The sequence below is a fragment of the Bos mutus genome, chromosome 19 (assembly GCF_027580195.1).
Source record: "Bos mutus isolate GX-2022 chromosome 19, NWIPB_WYAK_1.1, whole genome shotgun sequence".
Classification (NCBI taxonomy): Eukaryota; Metazoa; Chordata; class Mammalia; order Artiodactyla; family Bovidae; genus Bos; species Bos mutus.
Window position 1 is genome coordinate 31,795,647 of NC_091635.1, and position 19,019 is coordinate 31,814,665.

The 19,019-nt window shown below is 40.9% G+C and overlaps 1 protein-coding gene across 1 annotated transcript in view; it reads right to left on the reverse strand.

Moving 5' to 3' along the window:
- Nucleotides 1-3,769: 3,769 nt before the first annotated feature.
- NSF (N-ethylmaleimide sensitive factor, vesicle fusing ATPase) overlaps nt 3,770-19,019 on the reverse strand; it is a 150,301-nt gene continuing 135,051 nt past the window's right edge. Inside the window, exons 18-21 of the mRNA XM_070389994.1 lie at nt 10,256-10,390; nt 9,104-9,217; nt 5,886-5,941; nt 3,770-5,429 (exon numbers count right to left, since the gene is read on the reverse strand). Coding sequence (XP_070246095.1) covers nt 5,384-5,429; nt 5,886-5,941; nt 9,104-9,217; nt 10,256-10,390 — 351 coding nt within the window. The 3' untranslated portion in view covers nt 3,770-5,383. The remainder of the gene's footprint in view (nt 5,430-5,885; nt 5,942-9,103; nt 9,218-10,255; nt 10,391-19,019) is intronic.

The following is a 19,019-nucleotide window of genomic DNA, read 5'->3' on the forward strand; positions in this document are numbered from 1 at the left end:
TCTCATCTCTTAAGACTGAAAAAGTTTTAAATCATGTCAACCAGATAATGCTTGCTTTATGTGAGAATTCTTTTGGCAGAATGGATACCAATTTTCACAACAGTCTTTTCCTATCTATGTATTCTATATTAAAAGTGATAAAGTCATGTTTCTGGGGCGTATTCAAGTAGCTGACAAGTAATTATTTAATAATAGTACATTGAGTGCACTGTAATTATTCTCGCCGTAGTCAGGTCATAGTATCCAACAGAAATTTCCTACCAACCTGCTGTATCCAAAGTTTTGTAAAAAGCTGTAGAAGTTGTTGATCTTTTTGATTTTATATTCAAAAGTCTCTTTTTATAAATATTATTTATTATACAATGTATATACCTTTGAGTTAACTAAGATTATATATTATATAAATATATATATATTTGGAGAAAATATATTTCATCATGCAGTTTTTTTCTGTTAAGTCATTAAAGAGAAGGTAAACAAACTGAAAACGGATACATTGTACAGTGTGTGGAGTTTCCAGAGTCATGCTCAGGAGGTCCAGAATATCAGGTTCTAAATGTGGGAGCCTCCACTTTCACTCTGAAATGAGGGGCCTAACTTAAGGTCATCTCCTCTGTTTTCTCAGCAAGATCACCTGAGATGTCATGGACAATAGGTCTGATCTACTCAAGGGCTTTCTCACAGGCTTACTTTGTTCTAAGTCAGCTTCTAGAAGAATTTCCACTTTTATACCTGAGTGACTTGGGCAATAATTCATCTCATAGACTCCAGCACTTCCAATGCACAAATTAATGTCACAGACACTCAAGAGATACGGCTCAAGGCTAATGGACCATGGGGTTGGCCACCAACTTAATCCCTTTCAAACCCATGTTTTCAACTCTATTTATTGGGAAAATAGAATTTGCCCTCCTGAAAATTACACTTTGAGTGGAAATGGCTCTCCCCTGCTAGCTCCACTCCAAGCTTTGGAAGGGGTAGCTTGGTGGGAAGGAAGAATTGGTGTGCCCTGGCCTCTAGAATGGGCGTCACTGGAAGGGTTAGACTTATTTGGGCAGAACAGACCCACCAGTGGGCATGCTCTAGGAAGGGCATGCTCTCCTTGGACCGCGGCTTCAAAAGGACTCACCCAAAGCTTACAGGTAACACCTTTTCAACAGCCAGATGCTGTAACTCAGTTTTATGACCACAGACAATCCTTTGGTCTTCAGGCCTGCCCATAAAATGTCACCTTCAGTTTATCTGGCACAGCAAAAAGGTTCTCTCTCCCTTTATTTACCTTTATTAGGAATTAAGTAAATTCATCTCACTTCACAGAAGAAATAACAGGAAAACAGAAGAATCTGCCTTCTGTGGTGGAGGTGGGCTGCCTGGGCTCTAACCTCAGATAAGGGAGGGTTCCTAGAAGTTCATGAATTTTCTTGTGCCCATGACGTGTCTTTAGTACCTGAAAAGCTGAACCCACAAAAATGGTTCATTTGTGCAATGAATGGGACGTGGAAAGGATACAGATCTCCATGTCTCATGAGGCTGCCTGTCTTCATGTTTCACTTTTACATACAGCTAGTAATACTCATCGACCCCAGTATTTTGGGTACTTGTTTTTTAACCTATAAAACTGCTGAATGTTCAAATGGTCCCTAGTCACACTCGCCAAGCCCATTTGTAATCCTTTCTATGATTAATTATGTTCTATGATTAAAGAGAACACAGTTTATAGCAGTGCTTGAACATTTAGTTTATCCAGAAGCATAAATACTATTAAACATCTAAAAACAAGAGGAAGATCCAAAAAAAAAAGTCCCAAAGAAGAAGATAATGTAATGAGTTGAGCATTATTATTTTTCAAAGCAGTGTTAGTTTATGAAGGAAGAAGAGAGGTCTGAGAGACAGTTCAAGGATAAGATACAAATAAAGGCAGGAGGAAGAAGCAGAGAGTGGGGAACGATGATGGTGACATTATTCTAGGTGCGTTCGAGGATAGTGTGCTAATGTGAGAGGTTGATCTACACACACACACACACACACGCCAGTGAAGTTGTTGAAATTTCAGCAAAATTATGGTTGGTACAGTGTCATCATTTCTCCTAGCTCAACAGAGAACTTGCTAGGAGGCAAAACATTATCTCTGCATTCATCTTATACTCCCGAAAATAGAGTGAGAGAGTCAGCTGTGTGACGACTGTATGTTGGGAAAATTTCAAACCCAAGTCCTCCTTGCAAACTGTCTCCACTCCTTGGGATTCCAGCCGATCGCAGGCGCCATCTCCTGCATCTTAATGCCACGGTGTCCACACAGCACACGCCCTCCGTGGGCCCGGCTCCAGTCTTGGCACCGCTTGCCAAGCTGAAGAGAAACTTCGGGTCATTTTGCAATAACTTCTGAAATTTACATGCTTTTCTGAACTCTCATACACACCTCTCCCAGTCATTTCTCTGAAGAGGCTGATGGATCAAGTTGTCAGGCAAGGAAAATGAAATCTTTACCTTCTGTGTTTGGGCTGGGTTGGTTGTTTATAGCTGACTCAGTGCTTCAACAAGTCTGTTTACCAGGATTTGATTATTAGACACACTTGAATCTACTTTAAGACTTGTTGCTGAAACTTAGGCTGTTCACTGTAATTTTTAGGATATGAAAGTGAAAGCTGTTCAGCTGTGTCCTACTCTTTGCAACCCCATGGACTACAATAGTCCATGGAGTTCTCCAGGCCAGAATACCGGAGTGGGTAGCCTTTCCCTTCTCCAGGGGATCTTCCCAACCCAGAGATTGAACCCAGGTCTCCCACATTGCAGGCAGATTCTTTACCAGCTGAGCCAGAAGGGAAACCCTTTAGGAAATGAAAAGGCAGCCTTAAAACATATTTCAGGTTTAACTACCATGATCCAGTTTTTCTGTGTTACACTTAAAAAAAAAAAAGTGTTTGGGTAAAGTTGTAAAACTTTAGGAAGGAAAAAAATAACCCCCTTTTTTGAGGTTTCAATTATATCTTCTGACAAAAAGTAGCCTGTTAACAGTTCATCTGCAGAAATTAAGGCAGTGGCCAGAGGAGTCACCATCGCTTTATCACCAGGCTGTGCTGTATACTCGCTCTGCCTAGCATCAGCTCTGAAGAGTTCTGGAAAGGCTGAAGCCCTTCAATCCCAAGGTTACACGGGGACCAGGAAGATCTTCAGAGGCCTCCTTGCAGGAAGGTGTGCACAGCTCCCAGGGGGCTGACCCTGCAGTCAGAGAAGCTCTAAGGCCGACCTCTCCCCACAAGTCTTGCTGGTTTTCTGGGTGGCCGTTAGTCCTACCCTGAGCCACCTCTAAGCATCAGGGTTTAGGCTAAAGATGTGAGAGTTCAGAAACATGCCAGATGGATGAAGGATACCAAAATGAACCATGTGAAGAAAGCTCACTGAGGGTGTTCGCATCTTTTGGTTTGTTATGTGTCACAGGAAGGACTAATTCTACTTGGGAAACAATCTTCCTTTCTGGTTTACTGCTAACCCGCTTATGGCTTTGGTGTACTTCAGTTTTTTAATAAGAGGAAATAAGTAAAGGGGGTATAAAGATTCTTCTTGTGTGCCAACTTTATATAAAACTGGCTACCAAACTGTATTTGTCAATTTATATTTTCTAAATAATTAAAGTCAGAGATTTTAAAATAAAAATCTTCATCTCCCTACACTAGTTAAAACAATGAGGGGCTTTTCTGAACCCCTTCTTCATATCCTCTGGTCAGTTATGCATGTTGTCTTGTACAAAATATTGGTCTGTTACAGGATGTTTTCAAGTATACGTACTCTTTATTGCATTCCTTCATTTGCATTAAACAATATAATATTTGCATTTCTTCAATATAGTTCTGGACAAAACACAAAGACATTAACCTTATTTAACAAGAGACATAAGTTAATACAATGTATGCTGCTTTCACGGGGAGCAAAGAAAGAGGCAAGATCTAAAACAGATGAGGGGATCCGGGATACTGGCCACCAGGAACCACAGAATTTTTACAATACAATCCACTTTTTTTAAGCCGCACAATAAGCTAGAGATGAAAACCCAAAAGAAAGCAGATGCAACATATAAATCTACCAAAAATATACAGAGAGCAAGATCTGGAGATAATTTATCCTCTACCACAGGGACAGATGAGAGAGCTGCACCACGGACCACCGTGGTGACACCCAAGTGCCACCTGGTGCCAGCCCTGCATTAAGTACCTTCAGGTGGTGCCTGTCCTCCAAGCTGAAGCTGCAGCAGCAGCGGGGGAGGGGCACATGTTCTGCAAGTCTTCTCACCGAACATAACGACCTGATCACATTTCTTCCAACTCAGCTTAAACTACTGTTCTCCTTCCCTTTGGAAGAAGCGTGCAGAGGGGGAAGGAGACATCTTCAGTACATTGGAATGGATGTTAAAGGACTGAGGACAGCGTGCTAGAAAGTGGTTTATTTTTTCCGGAAAATAGTGTTTTATTTAGATGCTAGGGAGTACAGATAATTTAAAATAAAGGAAGGATACATTCTAAGTAAGTCGTTAAGCTAAGGACAGAAGAAAAGTGGTGATACTAAAGAAGCCTTTAGTACTATGGACCCACTTAGACCTGGGCACTAATGAGTGCTGAGAGGGTTGGAAGTTACTTGAGTTGACACCTTTCTGTTTTGGGGTGTATGCTTTTACCATACACATCTCTCACAGGTTCTTAACAACATCTACCAAGTAGTAATGACCAGCGTTCTCTCTTACCGCTGAGCACATCACTTGCATTAAAGGGATGGCACAGCCAACACGGTAATAATCTGACTTCCTATTAAGAAAGATCTCCTGATTGCAACCTAGAAACACCTCTGAAAATGATCGAGAACAGCATCTTAGAAATTCATAGCCCTAACACTTCAGGCAAAGATAACTAGCCTTCTGGGAGAAACTTGAACCAAATATCCAATGACCTATAGTGTAGTTAGCACAGGGAAGTTGTGAGAGAATCCCTTTGAACCCGGTGCCTCTAGTCACGGCTCCTAGCTTACAGGTGGAAAGTCTTCCTTCTATTAGGCCAACTGCTGTTTTGCAACATCAGTATGTTTATTGAGAGTTTTCGGGTGGTGGTGGTAGGGAGCTTAGAACGTGTAGTGTTCATAAGTACAGTATGTTTCCCACATTTAAGATTGAGCAAGAAGGAATCAGCTTATACGGAGAGGTGAGCACAGCATTCTAAAGCGAATTTACACCTTCCACAAGAGGGAGTATCTCAGTAAGCACAAGGAAGGGAGTTTCATTGCACTCGTCATGCAGTGTGAGCACGTGTCGAAGGCAGGGTTCATTTCACTGTGTTCAGTATCTCGAGGAGGTCGAGTGATGATCCCAGGCCGTCTTCACCTTGGTCACTTTGCTTGGTCACTTTGCGTTTGAAAATAGTTCATGATCATAGTCGAGGGGGCTACTGAAAAAGAAAGAACCGAAACACAACGAAAAACAGATGAAGGGTCTGCAAAAAGCCCTTCACCACAAAACCACACTAAAAGCTTCTTAGTGGTTTATCTACATTTTTCACTATGCATTTGCCATTAGAAGAGCATTTCACAAAAGAAAATGTTTACACTCCATGCATTTAAAAGCAGGTTCCAATAAATATGTACCATCGTGCTTTTTCCTGCCTTGTGACAAGGAAGTTTTGCGAAGCAGGACAGGGAGAGCAAACCAACAGTACAACCCACTTCCTTGCTGGGTCTCCTAGACCTACAACACAGCGGAGAATTCTAATAAATGGAAACAAAGTTGTCCAAGAGAGGTTGAGAATTCAAATTCACAGGCACTGTACAGCAACTCTTAGAACAGGCACACGGGTTTACAAGACCGGGGAGTCTGGCTGGAGGTCTCAAGTGTCGTATGTACTTACGCTCCTTCTTCTCTTAAGAGGGCCAAGAATTTTCTCACACGGTATTCGGGATCCATCTAAATACATCAGAAGGAATAAAGAAGACAGGTTAGTGGTACCTTCTAAAAATGATGCACTTACTTCAGGCCAAGAAAATGACTGGTTTTATACTTTCTCAGGGCTTTGGTGAGCCACGGAAATGTGTTACCTGCTCCTTAACCAGTAGTCTGCTACACAGCAAAGTGGACCGTGTCACTTAAGGGAAGTGAGGAGGGATATTGGAGCACAGAGAATCGCTATGCATGAGGTCATCCACAGGCACCTCAGCCCAGCGACCCCTTAGCTGGGGCCGGGTGAGGAGGTGGCCCTGAGAGGCACGTTGTGAGAGCAGGGCTGGCCATTCAGGGGGTGCAAATGGCATCCAATTCACAGGGCTCATCCAAGGCACGAAGGTGGGGCCAAAATGGAAGAAGCCAATTGATGCTGATTAAACAGTGAAAAAGTAGCCTATTAACTCTATGAGTGATTCTTTAGCTTTTCTTAATCTTGGTGTGCCTGGCATAGTTTTTTCTTCATAATTAACAATAACGGTTGTGCTGGAACTAAAAAAGAAAATCAGTGGGGCTGATTCCTCTGACATGCTCTCTGGATAATCCGGGTCTCCTGGGACTGAGGACAGCATTGTAAGTCTAAGAAAAGATGGGGGACTCAGTTCTCGCTCAGGTTGTAGGGGTCTGGGTTGCTATTATTAATTACCCCCATTCATTTTCATTTCATATTTCTTTAAAAAATTTTCACCATATATCTTTTCTCTTTCTTCTTAATTTTATTTATTTGTTTAGGCTGCGCCAGGTCTTAGGTGCAGCATGTGGGATCTAGTTTCTGGACCAGGGATCGAATCTGGGCCCCCAGCTTTGGGAGTATGGAGTCCTATCCACTGGACCACTGGGGAAGTTCCTCATATTCATATTTCTATGAATTTGCTTAATTTTGTTTTATTCTCATTGGTCTACCAGAGATGTGAAGTTGTTTAAAAAAAAAAAAAAAAGATCATTTAAAACAGCTTTAATTCCTGAAGATGAATTTTTATTGTAAGAAACACACCTAACTTTGAAAAAATGTTCCAGGGCAAGAGTCTATTCCCCAGGAGGGAACTCCCTGCCCTCCAGGAATAGCTTTCAAATGCTCGGCGCAGCTGTGGCTAAATGTGCAATTGGATTCCCCCCTCCAACCACTTTTTTTTTTTTTTTAAGATCTCTTCTATCCCCCCAAAAATCAAGTTTCGAATGTATCAAAGTTAAGAGGTCAGACTACAAAGGACTAAGAAAAAGTGTGAATAGTTAACAAGAGAAACATTTTTCCTCTTTGGGAATAGAATTACATATGAATCAATTGTCAAGTTCTTTTTCAAAAAAAAGGAACTGGCTGGAGCTCTGCTGTAGTCAGTACTTGCAGGTCTTTGCCCATTAAACATATTTAATATGTGTGAGCAACGACTTACTGACTTGCCTGTAGCTATGGAATTAAAAGTCAAGGGAAAGGGAGGAAAAAAGTAATCTAGATAAATGACTTTATTCCCTCAGGTGACATCCAGTCAGAGCAGATCCTCAGCACTGTGCAAGTTTTAACAGAATTGTGTATGGTGAACAGAGAGGTAACATGACTTATATTCAGCTAAACTACATGCCTCTTCACTGAGACTTGGTCTCTCTAAGGCAGATCTAAAGAGAATTCACTCAGCTGCACGAAATCCATTTGACGTGAAGGGGTTCAAACTCAGAGGCCTATGAAGTGTCAGTCGCTGAAGATTAGGTCTGAGTGCCCCACTCTCACTTTCCACCCCACAAACAGAGGAGGCATTAACTTGATCACTGACCTGCGGGCATCAAAGGAAGAGAGGAAGGGGTAGGGATTGGGGAGAAAAACCCACATAGTTTCTTCTATGCAATTATTGAAAAAAAATTGTGCTGAAACTTAAAGAAATGAAGCATAGAGCTGACTGTCTGACAGATTTATCTCTTCCAAGGAAAGAGCCAATACAAATGTATGTGCACCTTTACCAAGAATAATCCTCAGCAAAGTGATTAGTCTGGAACTTTAACTTACTGCTCATAAGGAAAAATAGAAATAAATTGGCTTAAAAATAGTCCAGCTGAAGGTTTCTCAAAGCCACAATTTTAAAATAAATTGACCAGCAAAGATTAAAAAAGCATTCACTTGTGATTGCAATTTGTTATTGGTCTAAGAGCCTATTTCAGCAATGAATGAAGTAAATTTCACCTCTGCCACCCACAGCTCACACTGTTGGAACAACAGGACTGAGCGTTAATGCATGATGCTCAGAATGCAGCCAGTCTGTCCACTGAGGACCCAGGAGAGATTCATTCAACAGAAATTGGCTGAGGGCCTGACTATGTGTCCAGCTCTGTTCCAGGAGCTGTGGACTTACTAGTGAGTGAGAGCCAAGATCCCTGAACTCATACAGCTTCGAAGGGACACATTTAGTATCTAACTAGTATGTCAGATAAGGACAAGAGGACACAGGATAGGCACAGGGAGGGGTGGAGTTACAAAAAGAAGAGAGGTAAGCTGCCAGTAGATGTGAGAAGGTCTCAAAGAAGCTTCATCTGTTTTTGCCCTGGCAGCAGCCTGGGGCTTAGTTTTCTATGTGATCCTGGATGCTTCAGCCTTACAGTAGTTTGCGTGAAATTTCTAGGAGCCCTGCCAGGGGAGAATATATACAGCCTCTGTCTAATCTCTACACTCAATCACCTTGTCCCTTGAAACAGTCTCCCAGGCCTCCTCTGGCATCTGTGCATCGCTTCCTGACTTCTGATAGACAATGCCAGGTCCCCCACCTCCACCCTGTTGGATCACTAGCTACGACCTTGGTTAACTCACTGACAACTGGTGGGACTCTCAGGATCCTCACCTCTAAAATGAGGGGGCAGCAGAAATTGTTCTTTCAAGTCCTTTCTAACTGTAAAACCTAGTGACTCCATAAATTAAAATTTAATTTTATCATCTTTTCTTCTATTTTTGAATTTTAAGAAGTAGGAAAGAAAGTACCAATAAGTTGTTGCTTGATCTCAGAAGCAGGTTACTAACACCAACTTGACTCTGGAAATAATATAGGAGACTTTCAACTTAAAACCTTAATGAGAGGGAACGATAACACCTGTTGGGATAATATTGTGAACCTTCTGTGTCTGAACCATATGGAGAAGGAAGCATCTTACCTGTAGGGACATCTCAATCAACATTAGTAACTTCTTGATTCCTATCCAGACCTTCCTCCCTTTGACTTGCTGTGTAATTGTGGTGCGTTCTTCATCCTTGAAGTTGCCCAATAGCTACGAAAACAATAAAAGTAAGGAAAGCATTATATAAGGACATCAACAACATTAATTCCCACATTTACCCTTAAAAGAATAGTGATAAGAACTACCTGACTGGTTCAAGCTGATGGAATTATCTCATATTTTAAAATCCAACTTGACTTTTCTGAATCCATTAAGTGCAATTATGAAAATGAAAACTGGAATCTTAAACCCTATTTTCTTATGGACCTTCAGTATAATTTAGAGATATGTTTGCTGGGGGAAAAATAGCTCCAATCCATAATAAATATCAGTTAAAATTTTTAACATTCCATTCTAAGAATAATCTGTATATGTCAAAGCAGACTAAATTTAATTCTCTCACTCAACCTCGGCACAAAAACTGCTCAAACAGGTAGGCTGGAAACATTTATCATATAGCTTCTATTTTGTTGGGAGCATGCCCATCTGTACAGGTCTTGAGGATTTTAAGAAGCCTTCCTGACTCTATTGCTGCTGAACAAGTAACTAAATAATCTTTCTTAACACTTCATCAAGTCATTTGTGAACACTAATTTTAATCAAAAGTTTAATAAAGGATATATATTTTTTTAAAAATTAAAGACTATGTCATCCTCAAAAAAAAAAAACATTTCCATATTATGAACTTGTTAATAAAAAGGTTCCTTTAAGGCTTTAATTATTGCTCAAATTGATTAACTGCAAGTAAATGTACTGAATGCTAGTATGAAGAACTGAGTTTTCTATATATTGATTATTCTACTTCCTTCCCCCCGCCAAAGCTTCTGGCCCAGTAATCTACATGCATTAGTCATGCTGGGCGCAGAGTAATTCACTCCTGGCAGTTTGCGTGCTGCTTCCACTGAGGAATGAAGAATTGCTTCACTCTCACTTGTATTTCTCTTTTTCCTCCAATTCCTGAAAGTGACTGGAGGTGTATCCTGGGTCCCGTGTTCTGTGTTAACACAGAAACTAAACACCAGGTGCGATGCCTGGGGCACCCGTAGCTCCTTTCTTTGGGCAGTGCGCACTCCACTTCCTCATCCTCACCTCCAGAGCCTCCAGCAGCTGCTCCCCTGTGGCGATATTGGGCACATGGATGGTGGTGCTGAAGGCGTTAAGCATTTCCATCTCCTGAAGGACATCTTTGCGGCTCGTGGTCCCAATGATAAGAAGCTTGCGACCCTGATCATAGGAAAAAAAGGTGTTGAAACATAAAGGAAAGAACTCATTAGGAAACTAGACTCAACACCCATTTTTTTAATTGTAGAAATGCAAACGCTTAGGCAAAATAGAAGGAAAAAATTCAGAACTATCCTCTTAAAAATCTTCTTTTTGGCCACATCACATGGCATGCGGGATCTTAAGCTTCCTGTCCTGCGGTGGAAGTGGGGAATCTTAACTGCTGGACTGCTAGGGAAGTCTCTTGAAAAATCATTTAAAAATGTTATCAACAACATGATTCAGAAAAAGCGACACTTTCTTCAGCATGCGGTTCAGAAAGAAGCAACTGTTCTTTCTCCTCATCCACATCAGTAACATCCTGGGTCAGTAAATCAGGAAGATACACAAACCAAACAGAAAGATACTTTAATATATGTCTGTAATTCATCTCTACAGCCAATATATACATATTTCAACATATGTATGGTTGGGGGGAAAAAAAAAGAATGAAAGTCCTTGCCGCCCACTTAGCAAGACTTTATTAATGCTTTTTAGGAGAGGTCCTCAGGTAATAATAATTGTTTACATTTATGCAGCAGTGAAAGGCATGGTGCTATGTTTCACATAATTGTCTCATTTAATGTTTTTAAGTTCATTTTAATTTTTAGCCTCCTAATGTAACAAGGAATGTTTAAAAACTATATCAGGCTTAGGCCACCATTCCTGATTCCCACATTCCAGAAGCAACCATTTTCTATTCTTTGGGTTTTTCTTCTTGTATTTACTTCCTTATCTTTAAGTAACAATAGCACTCTGTTATTTTTAGATCTTTCTTTTCGGCTTTAAATATTATTTCCTGAATTCCTATTATGGAAGATGGAGACTTAATACTAATTTTGCAATAACCCCGCACCTCCAATATGTCCCTTTTCTCATCCTTTCAATATAATGATTTCACAGTCTCTGGTTAAATCTATACTGAGTATTTATTATGATTATATAAATATGATTTATGACTAAGCCATGTAGTATCTTTTCTTGGGCAACATTTTGTTCTTGTTAAGAGTTAATAATTGCCATTTCCCTCCTTTGCTTAGTTTATCAGGTACTTATCATAAGTTCATCCCCAAACAAATACAGCCACAAATATCATGCCAATATGTCCTAACATGTTAGGGAATTTTAAAGTTTGGGGTGTATTTTTTAAAATTTATTTATTTTTGGCTGTGCTGGGTCTTCACTGCTCCATGAGGGCTTTTCTCTGGTTGCAGGGAGCAGGGGCTACTCTCTCGTTGTGGTACATGGGCTTCACACAGCAGTAGCTTCTTGTTTCAGAGCACAGGCTCTACAGCACAAGCTCGACAGCCGTGGTGCACAGGCTCGGCTGCCCTGTGGCACGTAGGGTGTTCCCGGATCAGGGATTGAACCCGTGTCTACTGTACTGGCAGGCGGGTTCTTTACCACAGAGCCATCAGAGAAACCCCTTGGGTGTTTTTTCGAGGGCATCCCCCTCGTGGAGTCTTCTGTTCTCAGAGCTCAATCTCAATCTGAACTGACTGTTCTCTATGCTGGCTGCACAAGCTATAGCTCTAGAATCTTCCTCTCTCCTCTCTGAGATTCCCTGTCTCCTAGCCCTCCTTCCACCCCCCCCCGCCTGTTTATTCCCTCTTTTCCACGGTACACAGACTTCAAAACCTTCCTGAGAAAAAGTGTATAGGAGGTAAAAACTTAAGACCTGGAAATGCCTTTATTCCATCCTTAATACTGTACATTTCATACTTGATAAGTTTGTCTAGTATAGAGAATAAGGCTAGAAATAATTTTCCCCTCAGAATTATCAAGTCATTGTTCTATTGTCTTTTAATTTTCAGTGCTGCTGACTAAAAGACTGATGCCATTTTGATTTTCTGACTCATTGCTTCTAACTTTTAAAAAATATATAACTTAAAAAAATCTTTTATCTCTATGTCCTATAAGTTACAAACCTTCAGGTAAGTCACTCTTTATTTCCTGAATGTATCTTTTTTTTTTTTTTTTTTTTTTTTAAAAATCACATACTGTTATATTTCATGGATACTACCTTATTTTAGAGCTCTGTCAATATTACATATTTTTAAAAATGCTTTTTTATTTTCTATGTTTTGTCTTTGTTTCCTCTGAGATGACTACTCATATTTAAGAGTTAAACTAATAACTGGAAGCTCTGAATCTGAGGGTTTCACGATAGGATGGTAAGACTTGGCTGATTACTGGGGGTCCCTCAAAGGTCAGGATGTGTACATTTTCCCCAGAGAATCTTTCAGTCTCCTTCCTGAGGGCTATACAGCCTAATTTCCAACATACTTCATGGGAATCCATGAGGGAAGGGGTCTGGGTACCTCACCACTCAACATGAAGAGGTCCATTTACTCCTATTTGCAGCATGTGCCTTTTTGGATACATCTCTCATTCAGTGTTCATTATGCTCCCAAGAATTAAGTATCAGTATTATCTCCACTTTACTGTGGAAGCTATTAAGTCTTATAGATTTGACTAATTTGTTCAAGGTCTAATAATAAATGAGAGAGTGGAATGGAATGGAAACCAAATCCAGAATCCAAAACTGTATACTGACTTTTTTTCAGGAAGAAAAACACACTTTAAAAATGTTTACTTGGAAAATGGAAGAAGAATGGACTTTAAACTATGTCACTAGATTTATGATACACACTCATTCCACAAATAGGCCTTTAATTCAATCATTAAACCTATTCTCAGATCTCAGAAACTCAGGTCATTAAAATAAATGAGGGAATAAAAAAATTATTATGTGAAAATTAAATATTTTAAGAAACTGAAGATCAGGTGCCCAAACAATTACCCTTTGGGTTTTGTAAATATTAAACCACTATTGCTAATAAGGCATGCTAGCTTTTCTCAGTCTTAATTGATTGGTTTTGTCCATCTACTGTGACAAGAATAGATATTGTAAGAACATAAACAATGGCCCACCAAAGAAACAAAGTTGAGGCTTTCTGGTATAAGCAGTAATTGGCATATCAAGTGCCTGTGCAAAGACTATGAGAGAGAAGTATACCTATGAAGTATAGAGATTAAAGGGCAATCATTGTTATTATTCAAGAAATCAACTTGCTAAAAATCAAACACATTGTCAACAGACCCTTACCAAGCTACTGGATGAATCTGGAATAGACCTTACACATACAGAGAGACAGATACAAAAGAGATCATTACAATACAATATGGAGAGGTGGAGGTAAAGGCACAGGATGTCATGGAAGAGGGAAGAAATGTGTGGCAGAGAAACACCTCCCTTTCCTCTGGAGGAGACAATATCTGAACTGTCTTAACGAATGAGTGGGCTGACTTGGAGATGAAGGGGAAGGACATTCCAAGTCTGAAGGAGCAGAAACAGATAAATCCAAAGGCAAAATAACAAAAACTGAGATGTCGGTGGGGGGTAATTAAAAACACATGAAGACACAGAAGGGCTTTCCTGGTGGCTCAGATGGTAAAGAATCTGCCTGCAGTGCAGGTGACACAGGTTCGATCCCTGGGTTGGGAAGATCCCCTGGAGAAGGGAATGGCTACCCGCTCCAGTATTCTTGCCTGGAGAATCCCACTGACAGAGGAGCCTGGTGGGCTACAGTCCATGGGGTAGCAAAGAGGTCGGATATGACAGCGACTAACACTAACTAAAGACATATAAACTTCTATTATGTAACAGTAAAGTGGTGCTTTTTACATTCAAGCTATTTTTCAACATTAAATTCTGAAAACTTGGGAACATATCTCAAAACCACATAGGCTGGTACATCTTCATTACAATTAAGATAACTGTTGGGACCTCCCTGGTGGTCCAGTGGCTAACACTCCATATTCCCAATGCAGAGCGCTCAGGTCTGATCCCTGGTCGGGGAACCAGATCCCACATGCTGCAACTAAGACCTGGCGCAGCCAAATAAATATTTTTTAAAAAGAACAAAATTAAAAAAAAAAAAAAGATAACTGTTACTTTGCTTTTTTTTCTTTAGGTTTCCAATGTTCTTAAGTCCATAATTAAAGCTCCCTCATTTTGCTCCTCTCTTACAAAGGACAACACTGACCCTCAAAGAACGGCTTGCTAACCATTCTAAAAGCTGGAATGGCCATTTTCCTAGTGAAACTCTGTCTTACATTACCAGTGACTATGCACTTCAGAGTGTTGAAAGACTGGGAAATGTGGAGCAACTTATAATGGAGACGCTAATTTATGTTTTGCTTTTCTTCTTGTTTAACAAGACTGCAAACACTGCAGAGAGGTCATGACCCAGGCAAGTTTGGGCCTTGACTTGTAAGCATCATCTTCAAGAAAACACCGAAAAACATTACCAAATAATTAAATTGTGCTGGGTCATTTTGTATATTAATTAGTGGTAGTACTCATGAGGCAGCTTTATCATGAAAAACCAGCTCTGAATATATTTAATATCCTAAATCACACTGGAGAACATTCTGGAGAAAAAGTTGCCAGCAGCATGAGGTGGGAAAGCTGGCTTTAAAAACAGAAGTAGAGCTCAACCCAGAAAGAGAAATCCAACTTGTTCATGTGTGGCTACCAGTCTGAATCTACAGTGCCAAAACATGCCCCTTGATGGGAAAAAAAGAGGCAGAGAGATAACTTACTTGGGAAAAAACTGTTCCCAGAATACTCTTTCCTGAGATTTTCCAGTTCTGATGCAATAAAGAAAAGGCCTAAATAAAATGACTATCTGCCAATCGGATTATGATAAACATTGTTCCAAGGTTAAATAAGTATTAGTTAACTAATTCTTACTACTATAAGAAGCAACTCAGGTGAAAACATTACCATGAAAAAGGCAGGGCTCAGTCAGGTGTTGATCCTTCAAAAAAACACTTCTTTACACGATGAAGAATGAGCCAAGTACTAAGCAGTATCTAAGCCTTTTGCCACACAAAGGACTAACCAGATAATCCACACCCTTTCATAGGTCCTGCCCACTGATTGGCCCCAATAAACTGATCTGTAACAAAAGTTCATGTGGAAGAAAGCTCTTTTTTTTTTTCTCCCTTAAATAAAAATGCCACCAATATAATACTTCAGTGAAATGGAAGGGCTGATTTTAACCTGCTAACAAAAGTGAAGTCAGTTATGCAGTAAAGAAAGGCCAATTCTTTCCCTATCATTCAGTGCTGAGCAAGGGCAATACACCCTGGGTAAGAAGAATGAACTGGGAACAATTGGAAACCCTGAAATGGATTAAGAAGTGTGTGTGTCGGGGGCCTTAAACTTTATTTTCTCGTTGTTAGAATTTGAAGCTTTTGTAAATAAAAGTGAAGTTTCTCTGAATTTGGAATTTATAAGCCCGGGAAGTAAAAGATAAAATAGATTAGCTAATCAGATCATGAGCACGAATTGACTCTGTTCAAGTATGTATGGCATTATGAGATTTGGTTTGTGCCTCCAAAGTGAGTACGATCCAGCTGGGGAGAATGAGTAAATATTCAGAGACCAAGGAACACATCAGCAAACACGAATGAGTAATGGATGTGGGGATACAGCACAGGGGCACAGCTTCACTGGCAGAGGGTCTTCCGGGAAGATTCCAGAAGTATCACAGAGATGCTGGTGAAGAGGAGGCCCTGGAGGAGATGGAATGAGTCTCCTAATTCCCCCGTGGGTGGTGGAGGCAGCTGAACTAGAGCACCAAGAGGGCTGAAAACAGAGTCTTCTTAGAGCGGAGGGGAGTAGGTAGCCTAAAAAAAAAGGAAGACTCTGAATGCTAAACCAAGGAAGGAAGTTTAGTATAAAAAGCAACAAGAAGCTAAAGAAGGTGCTGGAGGAGGAAGAACTGTGATGGAGAGAAAGAGGATCCTAGCAGTTTCATGCCGGGCGGTCCAGTGGCCTGTGAGGAGGCTGCTATGAGAGAGGCATCTCTGAAATAAGGTCTCGGAGCATGTGCGCCCAGGGAGGATCTGCACCTTTTCATTAGTGACGCACACACATGCCTCCCTTTGAAATGCAAGCCCGGGGTGGGCAGAAAGCAAGGAAGGAGAGGCAAGTTCCCTGATAGGTAGGGGCTTGGTGCCATGGAACAAGTACAGGCTCCGTCCTTCATAGCTGGGTGATGTGGGTTAGATTACTGAACTTCTCAGCATCTGTCTCCTCCTCAACCATAAAAATGGGATTAAAAATCCTATTTCTACCTCTCAGAGTAGAGCAGGAGGTAAAGGATACTTGGGGAAGGGGGACCTGTGCCATCACTGTCAGGGGAGGCAGGAAGGGAAGGAAGTGAGATGGTCTGCCTGGGATTGGGATGTCAGGAATCTGTGACCTCAGGTCAGGTGGACAAGCACTGGGCACCTGAGAATTCCTCTAACAAGGCAGGCAGGGCACTGGCCACAAAAGATTCCAAGAGAGAGCACTCTCCCAGAGGGCCAAGATGCACTCTGTTCAGGGGAGATGAGTGCGCCAATCTTCAGCTTAACTAGGGTGACAGCGAGGCCCAGACGAGGCCTGAAGCTAAAGATCAAATACCCCTCAGAAGTAGCTGTGGCAGTGGGCAAGAGTCAGGCACCTTGACAAGAGGCAGTGACTCGGAGGAGAAATCAGCTCAGGGCAGAGCTTGCGAAGCTTTCCCGGTAAGAGGTGTTTCAGTTCATCCCATATACTAGTTTCCTTCTTGAAATGCGAGTAACAACTCATATTTTAATTTAGTTCAATGCAGATTAAAAGAAAAAAATTCTACCTACCATAGAGCTTGTACAACTTTACCACTACTTTTATTTGCAAGCCTGAATCTTGTTTCTAGCCTGTCGACTCCCTGGGGGCAGGGCCATGCTTGATTCATCTCCGTCCTTGTGGTTCTGAGCACAGCATGCCTGGCGCACGGAAGACACTCCCATGTTCCCTCTGCCTAGAATGCTCTTCCCTGATACAGCCACGTGGTTCCCTGCCTCAGAGTCAGAGCTCTGCTTGAGTGTCACCTTTCCCATAAGGCCCACCTTTCCCATAAGACCCTTTTTCATCTCCCCTTATCAGGCTCTATCCGCCTCCCCCAACAGTAGGGATCACCTCTTAACATACTATATACTTAACGCATTTATTCTACTTATTGCTGGTCCTCCCTTGTGGGGACAGGACTTGTCTCTGTCTGGTTTTACTGATGGGTCCATGGTGACCCGTTAAATACATTTGTGTTGAATGAATGAATGGTGATCTCAGTGTAGGTGTCAAGGGCCACAGACCACTCCCCTACTTCTTCGTTACATTTTCTCTTCTGGTCCTGGAATAACACACACTATATGGTATGTTCAACAGGAAAATAAGTATCTACAGTTACAGTGTCTCTATCGCTGAGTCCCAAGTGTTGAATACTAAGTCAACAAGTTTTAAAGAAAAGAATCTAGAATGAATGGCATGTATGCTTCATTTACAATATAAGTAGACGCAAAGGATGTCAGACCACTTTCTTTTAGCTAATCAACTGATTGTCAAAAGTTAAGTTGTAACTATTCATAATACAGACTACTCTCACAGAGAAAAGATTCATTAGAAGCCATTACTTTAAGCTGGCAAGGTAAGTATTGTTACGCATCTCCTATTGGTTTCCCCAAATCCAGGGAAAAATCTGACTACTATTAAAAACGACCAAGAGTCTGGACAGTGAAATGAGAGGAATGCAGCCTCTTTGCGTATCCTGCATGTATTTGATCCAGAGGAAAATCTGACTACTATTAAAAACAACCAAGAGTCTGGACAGTGAAATGAGAGGAATGGAGCCTCTTTGCATATCCTGCATGTATTTGATTTCTCGATGCTCAAACGTCTGTAACTTCTTTTTTTGGTAGTTAAATGTTTCAGTTGAATACCAAAGGAAGGATGTTTCAAATAAATCAAGCTACAACGAGGCAGACAACTACACTTAAACTCTCCATTAGATTTTTACCCTGAAGCAAATTCTTAGTCTGCTGGCTTTGTAACCATCCTCCTGGTGCTGCCAGTAGGAAAGAAGACAACAGGGAGGGGAATTCATGATGCACACTGACTATGAAATATGCAACTTCACCCCAAATAATTTAAAATAATTACTAAAGGCAAGAGCAGACCACTTTGAGATATTAAAGAATATTTTAGTACCAGTTTGTGAAAAAGACATGGAATCATCAGACTATCCTCAGAGCAGCTCTGAAAACTTATCTAAGTTCCCTCCTTCCCTCTCTCCTCTCCTGGCTATTTTGTAGGTGAGAAACTGGGGTAAGCTTTTACATCCAGGGAGGGAGCTAAAACTAGAGTTCAGGCCTCATGGATATTCCCACTATGCCTTGCCATCCATTTTTATTTGTGTAATATTAAAATTCTATCAGCAGTGGCTGATTTCTTAATGACGAGTTAGATAGGTACCACCTAGAAATTATGAATTATGACCTCTAAGGAGAAAAGGTTAAATAAATTTAAGGAAATAAAGATGTATGACCATGCCACAGTATTCTCAGTGCCAAACGGAACAGTTTTGTAGGTGCTTTCATTAGAAACTTAACTAAAATGATCACTGATTCATCAGGGAATCCAGACTCCTCCACCTGGCACCTATGGTAGACTTTCCCTCCCTCCCTCTGCTTTTACCTCAAGACGCCCTAAAATGTCCCC